The following is a 15,512-nucleotide window of genomic DNA, read 5'->3' as shown; positions in this document are numbered from 1 at the left end:
CGTACCTCTCCAGCGAGCCTCTCCAATTGCAACAAAGGGGGTTTTGAGGCTTCTCGAGCTACGGCGAGACCCGGGAAAAGCCACTTTTAAAATTGCCGGGTATGTTCGACCTCAGCGCCAAGCAGCACAATGTGATACGTTGGAGGAAGTTGAGAAAATAAAGAGATCAATTTTGGCCAGTTGCGAGGGAATACTTTGGTCAAAAACCAAAACCTTAGCTATTGGTACACTGTAAAAATGAAAAAATTGAGAAAACTCTTAACTTACTTCAATAGATTTCTGAGTTTAGAGCCCAACTGAAACTCTTAAAGGAGAAATCAGTAATATATTTACTGTAATTTATCATAAAACACTGTCTTCTCTAACAATGCCACAGCCTTCTTTGAAATCTGGAGTCTGGCAGACACTCCAGAGTGTGTATTTTTGTACCAGTGGGCTTTTGTTTTCAGGATAACGGGCTTAGCTTTACTTTGATAGGCAATTGACGGCTATAAATAGCTGATCAACTTACAGTGGAGGACTTGTCCTCACTTGTTATTGTCAATTTACAATGTTGCGCTCGCCTTGCACTTCTGCAGTGTTTCTGCAGCCTGCCTGAGCTTCACTGATGGTATATTAAATTTTGGACTTCAAACTATTTCATACGCTGTCTCTGACTTCAGCCTGCTATCTGGACGGCTGTGCTCATTTTTGCTCAGAAAATACACACCGGAGTCGGAGTTCAGTGGATGTCTGTCTCATTGTGCGCCAGACTCCATTAAGATATCGCTCAATTCAATCAATCTACAACTAAAACATTATTAATGATTTGTTATGACTCAGTTGACACAACACTTATTCATTCTGTGAACATGTGTCATTAATTTGAACTCTAATTATCATGAAACAGGCAAAACATTCCAGACAAGAATAGAAAGGAGGACACGTTGCTGTCAGAGAAGCGAGTATTTCAACTTAACATGTTTCCTTGCTCTCTGATGACATGTCATGGTCATTTTAGGATTTATTTCAGTAAATATATTACAGACTCCTCCTGCAAGTTTTGAAAAAGTTTTGCCAACTAATAGGGCTGCATGATATGGTATAAAAGTCATATTGCCATTATTTTAACTGAAACTGCAATTGAAATATGATTAGCATCACAATTTTAATTTTCCCTGAAAAAAAACAAGATTTGTACTCTAATATAATGGTGATTATACTGGTGGTATGATTGTTTATGCAGCTATACCAACTAATAGTGTTTTGTTGAGATAATTTACTTTTTTCTTTAGCTAAACTTGAATATTTGAGTTTTAGAAATCACCCCAAAATTTGTTTCAAAACTGTTGACTCATTAAAGTGAAAGGAATAATTGTTGATAATTTAATATTTTAAATATCAACCAAATTTCAAGCACCTAAATAATGACCAGGTTCACATCTGACTGTGAACAATCTTTGAAATACCAACTTTTGGGATTTCTAAAACTCAAAGATTTAAGTTTATCCAAGTCTATCTCAGTAAATTATTTCACCAAAACAATATAGGTCAGCAAAACTTTTGTTTATTTCAAAACTCAAACATGTAGTGAAGCCAGATGCCTTGAAATAATGTTTTTCTTTTACAGTGTACTTTGAAAAAAAGAACAAGGTATTCTTGAGTGCAGCAATGGGATGATTAAGAAACAATCTGTTCCTCTTACTTATTTTAAACAAAGAATCTTTTCTTCCTTCAGAAAATGAAATTGTAATATTATGCCAGTTGCAACACTTCTGGTGCAGGTTTACACTGAACTGAGTCGAGTCGGGAGCCCAGCCGACGCTGCACATGGAGCTTTTTAACAGATCACTCGGGGATCCGGTTAAAAGTTTTGTGCATCCAGTCGAGGCTTTTCCCGCTACTTACCATGACTTAACCGTGATTTATGTTGTCAAGGCACCCGGTCGACGTTGTGCCAAAAACAGCATGCCACCCCGTCACTAGACATTCCACACTCCAGAAACCATAGACACCCAAACAGGCACAAAATGCAAACCCACAGCCACCGAGGCCCCGAACCAAACGCCCGGCTGCACACATCAAATGCAAACATCCACAACATGTTTGGTCTTTGGGATCTTTAGTCAGATACTTGTTTTTCCTTTTTAATCCCGTTTGTTTATTTTCTATTTTCTGCTGCAGATGTTGCATCTGGAATCTGTATACACTTGTCACTGTTCAAAGTGCTGAGTGTCTCTATTTATTTCCAACGTGCCCCCCCCACACACACACACACACTGACCAGCGCTGGAGGTCAAAGGTTAAATAGGCCCAAAGGGTTGGTCAGATGCTCAGACAGCTGTCAAGGGCTGCTGAGCTTTCTGTCTGTCTGTGTGTGCGTGTGTGTGTGTGCATGGTTTGTGAAGACGGTGACATCATCTCCTTAGACGGTGGGGTCACAGACTGATGAGGTCACTGACTGACCCTTGAGAGAGAGACAGTGTGTCAGCAAACAGTGAGCAGAGACGGTTGTGTAACGAGAAAACATGAGACAGAAAAAAGGAAAAAGGAGAAAGTCACTGAAGTAAAAGGAAACATTTTGGGGTTTCTGTAAATGATGTCATAAAGCGTATAGTTTAGCTTTGCTGTATATGAAAACTGCTCTTAGAAAACTCAATATAAATAGAACTGACTTTTGGGAAATACTATGTTTTGCTTCCTTTGCAAGAGTGAAATGAGAAGATGAGAAGATCAATAACAATCTCACGTCTTTTGTTGAGGCAAGTCAAATTTATCTGTATACTGCAGCACCTTTCCACAATAAGGCAATAATTCATTTAAGAACAAAATATACAAGAAACACAAAGCGACACATGAAAGACATTAAACCATTAAATTAAATAAAAGATTTTGTTTAAAAGCTACAACTGATTGGAACCAATGTAAAAATAAAATAAGTATTACAGTGGAGTGCAGTACAATATATGAATGGGTAGTCTCAAATTAATTTTAATAAAATGCAGTGCCAAACATCAAATACAGAGGAATCAGGGGGTGGTTAGCCTAGCTTAGCATTAAGAGTGGAAAAGCAGCTAGCCTGACTCTGTCAAAACACACCTACAACACCTCTAAAGCTGATTTATTCACTGTACATGAACAGAAATGTGTTAAAACAACAAATTGTATGTAACATGTTGTTTTAGCTAACAAATTAGTTTTCCACTTTAGACAGAGCCAGGCTAGCATTTTTCTCACTATTAGTGGTCTTTATGCTAAGCTAAGCTAAACATGTCCTAATTTTTAATGAATTGATGTCAATCTTCTCCTCTCACTCTCACAAAGAAAGCAGATAAGGGTGTTTATAAAAATGCTGAAGTATTTTTTGCAAGGAAAAGTCATCATTTGATTATCAAATATTCACCCCTTTGTAGCCTGGATCTGAAATGTTTGTAACTGACTTCGTGTGAAGTATTAAACCTGCTAAGTCTTGTGTCCATATAGCATTTTTTTTCTCTTGCAGCTCTGAAAAGCAAAAAAAAAAAAGCTGCACATGGGTTGCATTTCTATGTCAAGCATTTTGACATTAGCTGGGGAGCTAGACAGACATGAAAACACTCAGGTCAAAAAGTGTTTCATGTTTGTATTTTTTCTATGTATGTGGCTGGGATATGGCCTGTTAGCCTGCAAAAGGACTGCAGCCACCAGTGTTTGTGGCTCCTCTCCAGGATTAGGAAGCTTCTCTGGAGCAAATTGAGCTCCTCATATCAGAGAGAATAAGTTACCAGGGATGCAATACTTAAATATTTGGGGAAACTTGACAAATTTGGCTGCTTTAACATGTTTTGCTGCTAGTTTGATGGCCTCTTTTTGAAGCTCATAAACACTGATACTGATTACTGAGTTAAAGTCTTCCATTCAGGTATACAGGGCTCATCTAACTGACCACTGACTGACTAACAATCTGTTTTTTTTTTTCATTAATTTTTTTCTTTAATGTAATTAATGCACTTTACAATTGACAGCATTTGTTGTCTGAGAATCTCTTTCATATCCAAGCAAAACTTGTACTGTAGCTGAAATATTGAACCGATGATTCGAATCACAGACAGAACTGAACTGGATTTTGTAAATCAGAATAATCAGGAAATCACGATACCCAGCTGTCAGCTTAGAGTTACTTACAATGATTTAAAACGGGAAACCATGACTAAGACCATGAATCAAAACGAGGTAGGGATTGTTCTGCAAGATTTTCTCAACAGTTTTTGCAATGACTCTGGGCTAAAATTGGAATAAATTGTAACTACTAGAAATCCAAAATGACGACAGCATTTTAGAGCACTTTTCAAGCATACAGGAAAAGGGGATTATTTGATATTCAAAAAGCAGATTTTTGGAAGATACTCCTTTAACTGGATGAATGTGAAGCAGGATCTACAATAAGTGTTAAAAAAAGAGTGAGTGTCCTCAGAAAGCCTTTCCTGGACAAAAGAAGATGTTAAAAAAAAAAGTGGGAGACAAAGAGCCAAAGTCAAGAGGGAAATACAGTACGAGTTATATTTATACTGACCCTGTACTCATGTCAAGTGTTTGCTCAGCGGCAAAGTCAAAGTAACATAATCTCCCATTAGGAGATACTGAATCCCTTCACCACACACAACATCCCACTGACCAAACATTACTCACTTCAGGTGGAGACGGTGGCAGGCTCACAGACCGGTGAAACGGCAAACACACACACACACACACACACACACACACAAAACAAAATGGACCACACACTTCGAGGGAAGTTTCAGGATGTGAAGCCTACAGTATTGATCACTACTGAAACCTACTCATAGAACAAACAACATGTAAAGAAATGGTAACTAGCGCTTTCTGTTATTGCCTACTGTATTCTCAGAGTAAGGAAATAAAGTTAGTAAAGAAAAGGGGGCGGGACTTAGGAAGGGTCAATTACCTGCCATGGGACACATTTCTGTTACGACTATTTAAGCTATAATCCTTAAAAGGTTCAAGAAATGAAACCCTGCCTTTTTCCAGCAATATACTGTGAAGTAGATACATCTGTTGTCATGCAGGAATACAAACTTTAATGACCACATTTTGCAATTAATGTTCATTTATATTAGAGATCCGATGATTAGTCAACTAATCCAACAAACTGACAAAGTATTTTTATAATCAATTAATCATTTCAGTCATTTTTCAAGCAAAAATGTCAAACATTTGCTGGTTCAAGCTTCTTATATGTGAAGAATTGTTGCTTTTCTTTTTCATGTGTGACAGTAAATGAAGAGTCTTTGGGTTTTGGACTGTTTTGGACAAAAGAAGCAATTTTAAGATGTCACTTTGGGCATTGCTAAATTAATGATAATTTTTCACACATTTTTTTGGCATTTTGTGGACTAAAGGATTAATCAGTTTATCATAACAATACTCTACTGAAAATAAATGTTAGGTGCAGCCCTAGTTTATATTATGTGTTTAAGTTTTTAAAAACTAATAACCATATTGGTACAGGCCAAAAACACTCAACACTGATCCCCACTAAATTAAATCCTAAAAATGACTCAATCCTACAGTGATTTAGTTACTTAGTAAAGTAACTTAAAATGGAAAATAGTTAGTTAAAGTAACTTTCTACAGCTGTCAGTGTCTGCGTGAGTATTCACACTCCATAATGTCAATTAACACTTCCATTTCATATTAAACTAAGTTAATATCTTAGCCTAAAAACCAAAACCTAATTTTTATTTAAGACTCAAAGCTCATTTGATATTTTCCTTCCTTCTCTGCTCTTGAATTTAACAGTATTCTATAGGAATTTACTTTTAGAATTTAATTGTTTAAAATGCAAATTTAAACTCTACAGCCACTGCTTTGTCTACAGCACATTATTCTGCGGTGTTAAGCGTTTGTGTTAGATAATAAATGTAAATGTAGTGGTGAAGGTGAACCTGAACCTTCCCTTTAAAGATGGCGGTCTCCAGTTTTGACGTCATCACCCATCTCCCGACAGCAAAGCATCCAGAGCCAAAGACTTGATTAAAGGGATACCTTTATGTTTTTTGTATCTTGTTTGGTTAAGTAGTGTATATATATTAATTTTCCTTGGTTTCAAAAGAAATGAGAAATGCAAAAGCTCAATTTCTTCTTGAAAAAAGTCACTTTAACTTACAGAGAGATGGAAAACTTTCTCTATTAAAGCATTTTTAAAACAAGGAACTATTTTACAGTAAAAGACCAATCAGTTAATTTTCCTATCGATCTTTTTTTCAGCTTCAAATTTTTCCAGTTTGTCTCTTAAAATGGGATGCTGAATGCCTGAAAATTCACGATCAAATACAGTCACGTAACCTCCATGTTAAAGGTATCCCTTTAATCGTTTTTAGAGGCAGGTCTTTCGAGAGCTCGACCAGCTGAGGTCAGCTCAGGTCGCCTCCATCTTTAGTCCATTTCACTGAGAGCAGGCGTGTGTGCACAGCGGAGGAAGAGAACAAGACCAGGACTGGCACCAAAAAACCCAGCAGAGTACCACGACACACCCATGAGCACAGACGTACACAAACAACTTGTCATCCACATGATACTGACCAGTTCGCTCTCATAGTAATTGTCCCAGTGGTGTTTGTGCGATTTCTTTGTCATCTGGAAGCAGGGCAGAGCGGGTTAAGAAGGCATCAGTTATACACAACAATAATACGCACACTTAGAAGTGAAGAAAGATGACACATGCTGTTAATATGTGCGGAGGAAAAAATTACTAATCCTCACACTCACAAACAGACACACACATCTCCAGAGCTGTGATAATTAAATCCATGATGTGATGCAATCAGAAATGTGGGAACAACTGGTTTAAATCTCAAACAGCACACAATCTCAATCAGTGAGTGAGAACTTTATGTCCACGGTGACATAACTGACTTGTTTACAAAACACACAAGTATTTTGATCTTTCACTTCAATAAAAGTAGCAGGACCAAATAATAAAAATACTTCATTACAAGTACGAATTCTGAAAATCTTCTGAAAATCTTACTTAACTTAAAGTACAGAAGTTCTACCATTGTTAGCCAGTGACGGTTATATTGTTGTATATCATTTTCTTGAATAATTCATACTGATGCATTAAAAGTGCAGTAAGCGATTCTGGAGAAAGATAGTTAATTGCTGAGTCTCAGGCTGCCAAATACCATTAGCGGCCACCAACCCTACGCAGCCTCTGAGGAGGTGCAGAAGTCTAATTTTTATCTCAGACCACTTCAATTACAATATGCTAAAAAGTTATTCTGAAATTTTTGCCAAATCACACCAAAAATAAATTGCATACCCCTGCTTTAAAGCTGAAGTAGCATTTTACTGTTGCAGCCGGTCGAGCTGGAGCGACTTTAAACTTTATTATATACTATACTAGGTAGTTTAGCTACCAAAAGAAGTAGTGAAGTAAAAAGTAAAATACTTCCCTCTGAAATACAGTAACATCAAATTGAAGCACTTGTACAGTAAAGTACAAGTACTTCAAGTTATAATCTTAAAGATTTAAACCCCTCTTTGTCTGCATTTTTCTGAAACAGCCACTCAATTTATGTATGTTCTGTAAATACCTCTCTTTGAAGTAGTTTTTATTGGTAGTGGCGGGGTCCGCCATTTCTCTGGATTCATATTGCCTACGTTATTATGAGGGATTCACAGGAAATGCTGCATGCATGTCTAGTCATTTATTTACTCACTGATTAAGGTAATGCTAACACTACCCCAACCTATCCTACTGCTGCTGCAACATATTAAAGCTGAGGCAGGCAATTTATTTTCCATTATAACCTTAAAGCATAATGTAATTCAAGCGGTCTGAGAGAAAACTGTACTTATGCGATTTTAGATCATCCAGCCCATGATGCCAGATTGATCAATCAAAGGTCAGTGAGGTAGTTGATTGTTGAGTTTCATTCCCAGGACGTTCCCAGAATCTTTAGCTGCTAAATGCTCCACTATGTTTGCTTGATAGCAACAGTTAAGTTGCAGCCGGAGGCCAAATAAACTCACTGAAACCTCACAGGGGTCAAGATACACTGCAGATTCAGAGGATAATTCTCTGTAGTTTCATCACTACATATTGTTTTTACTTTCAGATTACGATTAAGATTACGACTTTAAGTGCACTACTTGAGTAAATGTACTTAGTTATGTCAGACAGAGTCAGATGAACTCAGAGAACAAAATCCATCTGTGACAGAGCAGACAGATAAATATGGATAATCATTTCGCTCCTTTGTGATGCCATGTGTGTAAGGAGTGCTTGTGTGTGCGTTTAGGCAGACGCGCGTGTGTGCACGTAAACACACGCGACCGCCGGCGCCCTCTGCACGAGAGCAAGTCAGCGCCAGATTAACTCGCGAGTCTTTGCTGTTGCCATGGAAACAGAGCTGCATAGTAACAGGCAGAGCCGGCAGCAGAGGATGGAGTGTAGTGTGTGGGGTGGGGGGCGGTGGGGGGGGGAGTTGTTGTCGTGGGGATTAAGGGAGGAGGAGAAAAAAAAACTGTTACTTTTTTGGGGTAAGCCAAAAGAGAAGAACAAAGGAGTGTTTTTCTGTTGCCTCCCCAGTGTACACTGCCATATGAAGTGGGAATATGAATCCTAACACATCTGCTGCCAATGCACACAGATGTACTGCAAAAGATGCACACATATGGGGGCTTTTGGCATGTACACAAGCATGTAAACACACCCAGCCACACACACACACACACATACACACACACACACAGATGGCACACACACAGATGCAGGGTTGAAATTTTGGGGCTGATGCAATCGACACTTCAGAACGCTGAGAAGTGATCCAGTTATGATAAATGAGTAAATAAGATCCAACTGAGAGAAAAGGAGGGAAAAGAGAAGCAGAAATTTTCTATCATCATCCTCATCCTCAGGGTCTCCATCAGTCTCTCTACATGGCGCCTCAGCTGTACTTTTCAATAATAACATACTTTTCTTGCATTTGTGAAGATGGAAAACCGTTTTTTACCACTTCAAATTTACTAGGAGTACTTTGAAGCACTGCAAAATTTAAACGTCACATTGGGCCTCATGTAAAAACCACTTGTACAAACAAGATTTGTCTTTATGTGGCACATATGAATGATTTAAGAGAATTTGTGGCATTCACTGAGCCTCATGCAAGAACATTTTTGTATTCCTGTCTTATATTTCTTTTATTTTTCTTCATACGAAAGGCTCGTACGAACACACCACGTAAGATTCAACAAACGCTCGGAACTTCAGACAATCGTGTAAATTATCCATCTGTGTGTATTTGAATGCACGTGCATGCAACTTGTAAATTAGCTTAGTTAACGCCCCAATAATACCATATATGGCTGTGCTTCCTGCTCCATATGTCAGGAAGTGTTCATTCATGAAAATGGCATCAAAGAGAAAAAAAGAAGAACCCTACAAGTTTGGAGTTTGATGTCCTACTTTCAGATCTATAAAGGAAAATCAATAATGTTGACGTAATTATGAAGTATAATTTACTTTTCAAACTCAAATTGTCTTCAAACTAATGAAATATACAGTCATTAGTAAAAAACTTCAGTTTGGAGAGCAGCAGACTGACTGCACATGACTCTACGACAGGTCAGGACCACTCGTAAATTGTGTTTGCATATGGAAGAAAATTCAAAATACAAGAAAACTGGTGAATGCCACAGTTTCTCTTAAATCACTCGAGCGTATCACTTAAGAACAAATCTGTTCGTATGAGCGGTTCTTGCATGAGGCCACCTATTTTTTTCTAAGGTACACACAAATCGTAGTCCAATGCAGAAGTCCAGACTTGCTGCACGAGTCTTTCATGTTGGGAGAAACGAGATTTTAATCATTTGACAGGTAACACAACAGAACTGCATAAATATATCCATATCAACACGGATGTATTTATTTTTCTGTTTGTATCTGCACTGAATCCTGTGTGTGTGGGTGTGTGTGAGCGGACCTGGTTGAGGTAGTGGTATTCCTCAGGTTTGAGCAGGTGGAAGGACTTCCTCTCCTCTTCACTGGCTCCGGCCAACAGGTAGTAGAACACATGGTAGTTCCTACAGACACACACACAAAAGAGTCGGAGGGTATAATTCTACAGCACAAAAACGCTTTTCCTCTATTGATTTCTTGCATCATTTTAAATTCCCTCAGAGGTAAACTGAGGCTTTCACGTCTCCTCGCGCCGCTGAAACGACGCCTGAGGGGGGAGACTCCATTCAGAGACCCGGAGTGCGGAGAAAAACTCTCTATTTGCAGCCTATTTCACAACCAAAACATACAGCATGTAACAAATAAGTCACATCTGGAGGCTCACATTTCAGGTCAAACAAAGCGGCAGTGTGGTGTGTGGGCTGGAGGTAAAGAGTCGTGCCTCCGTGACAAAGGCTGGGGCTTCAGCCAACGCACCGAGATGTAATTCTATTACAGCTGGAAACGAGCTTCAGTCCTCTGCACAGGGACGCTTTGCGCCTGATGGAGTGGCGGAAAGTTAAAAAGCCCAGGGAGGATATTAAAGAATCCGGACCTATAATTGGAGGATGGGTAGATGGTTTTGACTTTAACTTGTGTACAGTTACATGACTTATACTTTAATATAGAAAGGCAATAATTAAACAGAAAAGAAAAATACTTTTATGTCACATTTTATTATTTTTTTAACGGCCGCTGTTCCTGCTGCCAGTACAACCACAAATTAACTTCAAGGCAACGTGAAGTTCTGCGTTTGACTCCAGCTTTTCCTTTGTTTTGCATCAAGCTAACGCCATGATGTAATCATAATGTAGGCCCAACTACAGTTGCTGAATACAGTAACAGCCTCTCACTTGCACCAACTACAATCCCATCAAAGTCCAGAGTCCTAAAGCTCGACAGCATCACTGTGAAGCTCAGTCAGCTCCCTCCTGGTAATTCTTCTCTTTCACTGAGGTCGTTCAGAGGCAACCTGTCATGAGGCTGACTTTAAGATTTAAGATAGTTTGCAGTTTATCATCAGCCTGCCCGCTCCCCCGCCTCTCCGCTTCAGGTCTGAGCCGTCTGGGAGGTCCTGTCTTTGGTTTCCACCCTATCAATATGGCCGCCAGGGCCTGTCATCAGGTTGAAACAGAAACCCCGGGCCAATCAGGGTTAGAAGGATTAGATGACCGGCGGACGGTTTTACGTTGTTTTTTTTCCTTTCCTCACAAAGCTATTATGCTGGTGGGATCAGTGATTTTGTTTTACTGTTGACTGGGAGAGATGAGCGATATGGGGACAGAGCCAGTGGAGAAGAGAGGGTGTGTGTGTTGTCTGAGAGAAGAAAAAAATATTTTAGGTATGTGGGTACAGGTGGAAATTCCCACATATGTGTTTATGCAAGGGTGTGTTTGTGCATGCTGCATAGGAGGTCTGTTAGTGTGAAAAATTAAGAAGTGAGAACAGACGGTGCTGTTTTTACTTTAAACTGGAACTATTTATGTTCTCTTTCTCCAAAATCCTTCTGATGTGTAGTTAGTATTAATAGACGACCATGTCCCATGTGCATAAATGACCAAACTCAGAGGGAAACCTGATAAATGCAGTGTTAACTGAGCAAAGGGCAGAGGCCTACTCCAGAAGGACACATGATATATCCTCAGCCTGCAGAGGAAATGAAGACAATTTTAGTATTGAGTTTCTTTGACAAAGAACATATCAGTGCAGAGATATGGATTTGATACCTTATCCCTAAAACAAGTGGAAATATGATTCTCAATATTTCTAATTTCTGATTTAGATTATTTATGGCTGCATCATGTCACCCAAGGCTCCTTAAAGGGAAAGTCTGGATTTTTTGAAGTGGGGTTCTATGAGGTACTTATCAAACGTCGGAGTATTTCCTACAGTGGATGACAGTTGATGCATTTGGAGAAGCAGAGAGCAGTAAAAAGAGAGAAGAGACTGCTTTAGCTTGCTGTCATACAGCTTTTTCTGTAAGGAAAATAAGCCAAATATCGCTCCCTCCAAACCAACCAGACTCCATTGACAAAATCAGTAATTTTACCTCACAGAACACAGGAGCTGCTGGTCTACTGCTGCTTCGAGTGGTTAGTTTGTTTGTGTTGTTGTGTGATTGTGGTGAATCGAAATTAACCCTTGGAAAAACCAAAGTCACACAACAACACTAACAACCTAACCACTCAGGGAAGTGGTAGATAAGAAACTCCGGTGTTCTGCGAGGTAAAATAGCTGATTTTGTCAATGGAGTCTGGTTGGTTTGGAGGGAGCGATGATTTTTTTTTCATGGGTTCGTTTGGAGTCACAAAAATCACACAGTAACACAAACAAACTCTCAGACACTGGTAACAATAAGTGAGCAACAACCACTGTTCTGTGAGGTAAAATGTAAAATGTTGTTGCCAAAATAGTCTGGTTGCTTTGGTGAAAGTTATGCTTGCCTGACATGACAGTGGTTTCCCTCTGGAAAAGGCTTTTCTTGTGTAAAATTAAACTGTACAAATATAGAGTGCACTTCAGCTGGACCTTTTTGTAGAAGGCTAAAATTCATTTTGCTGCTTCTCCAAACTGGAGGCGTGCTGACAACAAGATGCTGTTAACATCTGATCAGATCCTTGAAATGATCAAAATCAATACAGATGAATTCAGGGGAACCTTGGACAAAATCTTACCACGCGAATACGTCACAAATGTTTTAACTACAGGACAATAACTGACCAAAACACTGTAGTGAGTGAGCCAACTAGGGGAACCTGTCAACAAAAAATCTGTCAGATGTACCAGTGATGAAGTTATCATCCTCATCAACTCTTCATCATCCCTGATAAAAAAAAAAAAAAAGACACACACTGCTGCCAGTGTGATTTCCACTCACCTCTCATTGTGCTCCTGGTACACCAGACGAGATTTCTCCAGCAGGTACTTCTCCACATACGCTCTGAGGATGAACACACACACACACACACACACACACACACACACACACACACACACACACACACACACACACACAAAGCAATATATATATGTTTAGGAAAAAGCTGTTGCAGTTCTGTTAATAAACCAGCTGAAACAAAGTGAATAGCATGCACGGAAGAAGGCTGAGCTGAGATAATTGTGTTTTAATAATTTGTGAAATTAAACTTATTAAGCGCTCTGTCTCTAGATAACCTAATGGCTGATTAGTTCAGTTTCCTTTCTCACAGGAGGAAATAAGTGCTATGAATAGCAGATATGAATTTACAATCAGTGCTTCTTAATTATATTGTTAACTAAGGTATTCAGCGATAGGGAGCGTTTCATTTTCACGACACAACATAGAAATTATTAATTTATTGTAATTATTTTATGTGACCAGTGTGGGATATTAATCAGCAGCCATTTTTCTAAAATTAAGTGACTGTTAAATCAGTTGTTCTCAGTCCCAGTATGGCAGCTTGGTCGGTGCTGCTGTGCCTCAAACTATGATGCTGGCGGTGCCTCTCTAGCATTATGTTTTAACGTGCCATTAAAGTCATTTTTGTAGATGTGTGTGCATGTTTGTGACTCTCACCCTCTGACGGTGCCGCTCTCCTGGTAGTTGACCTGGATGAACTTGCCGAAGCGACTGGAGTTGTTGTTGTGGGCCGTCTTGGCGTTCCCGAAGGCCTAATTAGAAAACAGAAGGAGTCGCCATCAGGTCAACAAATCAGCGTGAAGACAGGTGATAACTGACAGGTACAAGTGTGTGTTGTTCATTCTATATGTACAGTTTAAAAACACAAAGACACACGCATCCGTTCAACCCGATGGCTAAATTACACGTTCAACTTGCTTTTGCCACAGCAGGATCATAAAATATTGTCAACGATCAACAAGTTATAGCAAAAAAATACCCAGAAGCCTTTCAGGTCTGCAGGGTTTTAATGCTGTATTTCTACAGACAAACTTTATGATGGGAACTGAACTCTGAACCAAAGTGAAAAAATGTGTGAGGAGTAGAGGGAAAAGCTACCAATCACAGCACTGTAACAGAGGTCATGAGGCTCAGGAAGGGGCCCACGAGACACACACACACACACACACAGACACACACACACACACACACACACACACACACACAGAGATACACACTCACACACACGTCAACCATGCACTAAACTGCCAAATTCCTATAAAGGCAAACACGCTCCAGAGCTGGAAACAGACGAACTTGTGGGAGTCAGTGGGCATTTCTGCTAACACACACCACACCACACTTACACCGCACACACTCAGAGAGTCCATCATTAGAGGCCCCTGGAGGACTCATTCAGGTTCTCATTAGGAGTCTGATGGCCCCGGTGGAGCTGGTTAGCGAGAGGAGAGGAGAGGAGAGGAGAGGAGAGGAGAGGAGAGGAGAGGAGAGGAGAGGAGAGGAGAGGATATCCGACATGGTACAATATTAGTTTCAAATTTTCACAGTTTAATAAAGGGAAAGAGACGGTACTGGTAGCAGCAGATACTTACGATTATGGTATCTATATTGATAGTGAACTTGAAAAAGTCCCATTTTTCTAAAAAAGGTTTTGCAAAATTTTTCAGAAGTCTTCCTCAATATTGTCAGACTTCCCTTAATCAATACACAGTGAAACACAGAGGATCATCTACCTCCATCACTACAATGAACATCGACATCATCATTGTTCAAAAAACATCTTCAAAAGTCTTCAGTTACCAAAGATTTGTAGCATCTCATTGCAATCCATCTCAAACTCTGTAAATCAGTTTTTAATTATGACTCAGTTTCGACACTTTGGAGTGGTATCAATCCATCCATAGCCAATATCAGATTACAGCATGAACTCACGTTCCTGAAATGACCTGCATGTGCAAAAGATTTCACTCGCAGCACGCTGTCGTACAGAAATAAACACGAAGGCCACTGAAGCGTTTACATTTTTATTTATGCGCTGAAGTGCAGTGGAGGGCAGCAAATTTGTGAGCAGATTATAAAGAGGATGAGCAGAAAGACAGAGGATTTTTTTTTAACTATGCTGAAACAGATTTCATCCAAAAAGTCTAGATGTCAGGGGCTTACTTCAAACTAGTGTCGCTTCACAAGACTGTCACAGTGAGACATTTCTGGCCAGTGACTTAAAACATAAAAGTTGCATGAATTCTGAGATGACTGTTCACACTGAGGTCACATTGCAAAAATACAGACCTGTACCTCAGTTAGGACCACATATAAGGAAAGTGGGCCAAATCACAATTGAAAAGATCAAAATTAAATAGATTTTTAAGACAAAAAGAGTCAAAATTCTCTGATTTCAGCTTCTTAAATGTGAACGTTTGCTGGTATCTTTACTCTTTTATGCTGAACATCTTTGGGTTGTGGGCAAGACAAGATATTTGAGGACTTCATCTTGGAATTTGGGAAACCCTGATCAACATAAACACAAAAAAAATTGATTTGGGCCACTTGTACCTGCATTGTGAATGTAGCCCAGGTGAGGAGAGAAGAGGTGGAGGCGAGGAGATAAAACAGGGAGAGGAAACAAGGAGAGGA

At 39.4% G+C, this 15,512-nt stretch overlaps 1 protein-coding gene across 1 annotated transcript in view; it reads right to left on the bottom strand.

Annotated features, from left to right (window-relative positions):
• The window catches only part of LOC146316973 (unconventional myosin-IXAa-like), a 97,695-nt gene extending 83,057 nt beyond the window's left edge, over positions 1–14,638 (bottom strand). Inside the window, exons 1-5 of the mRNA XM_084734145.1 lie at positions 14,612–14,638; positions 13,536–13,630; positions 12,858–12,920; positions 9,966–10,065; positions 6,562–6,615 (exon numbers count right to left, since the gene is read on the bottom strand). Coding sequence (XP_084590271.1) covers positions 6,562–6,615; positions 9,966–10,065; positions 12,858–12,920; positions 13,536–13,630; positions 14,612–14,638 — 339 coding nt within the window. The remainder of the gene's footprint in view (positions 1–6,561; positions 6,616–9,965; positions 10,066–12,857; positions 12,921–13,535; positions 13,631–14,611) is intronic.
• Positions 14,639–15,512: the final 874 nt, after the last annotated feature.

The sequence above is a fragment of the Lutjanus erythropterus genome, chromosome 13, assembly GCF_056507025.1.
Source record: "Lutjanus erythropterus isolate fLutEry1 chromosome 13, fLutEry1.hap2, whole genome shotgun sequence".
Lineage (NCBI taxonomy): Eukaryota > Metazoa > Chordata > Actinopteri > Lutjaniformes > Lutjanidae > Lutjanus > Lutjanus erythropterus.
This window is presented reverse-complemented; position numbering and strand designations above follow the sequence as displayed.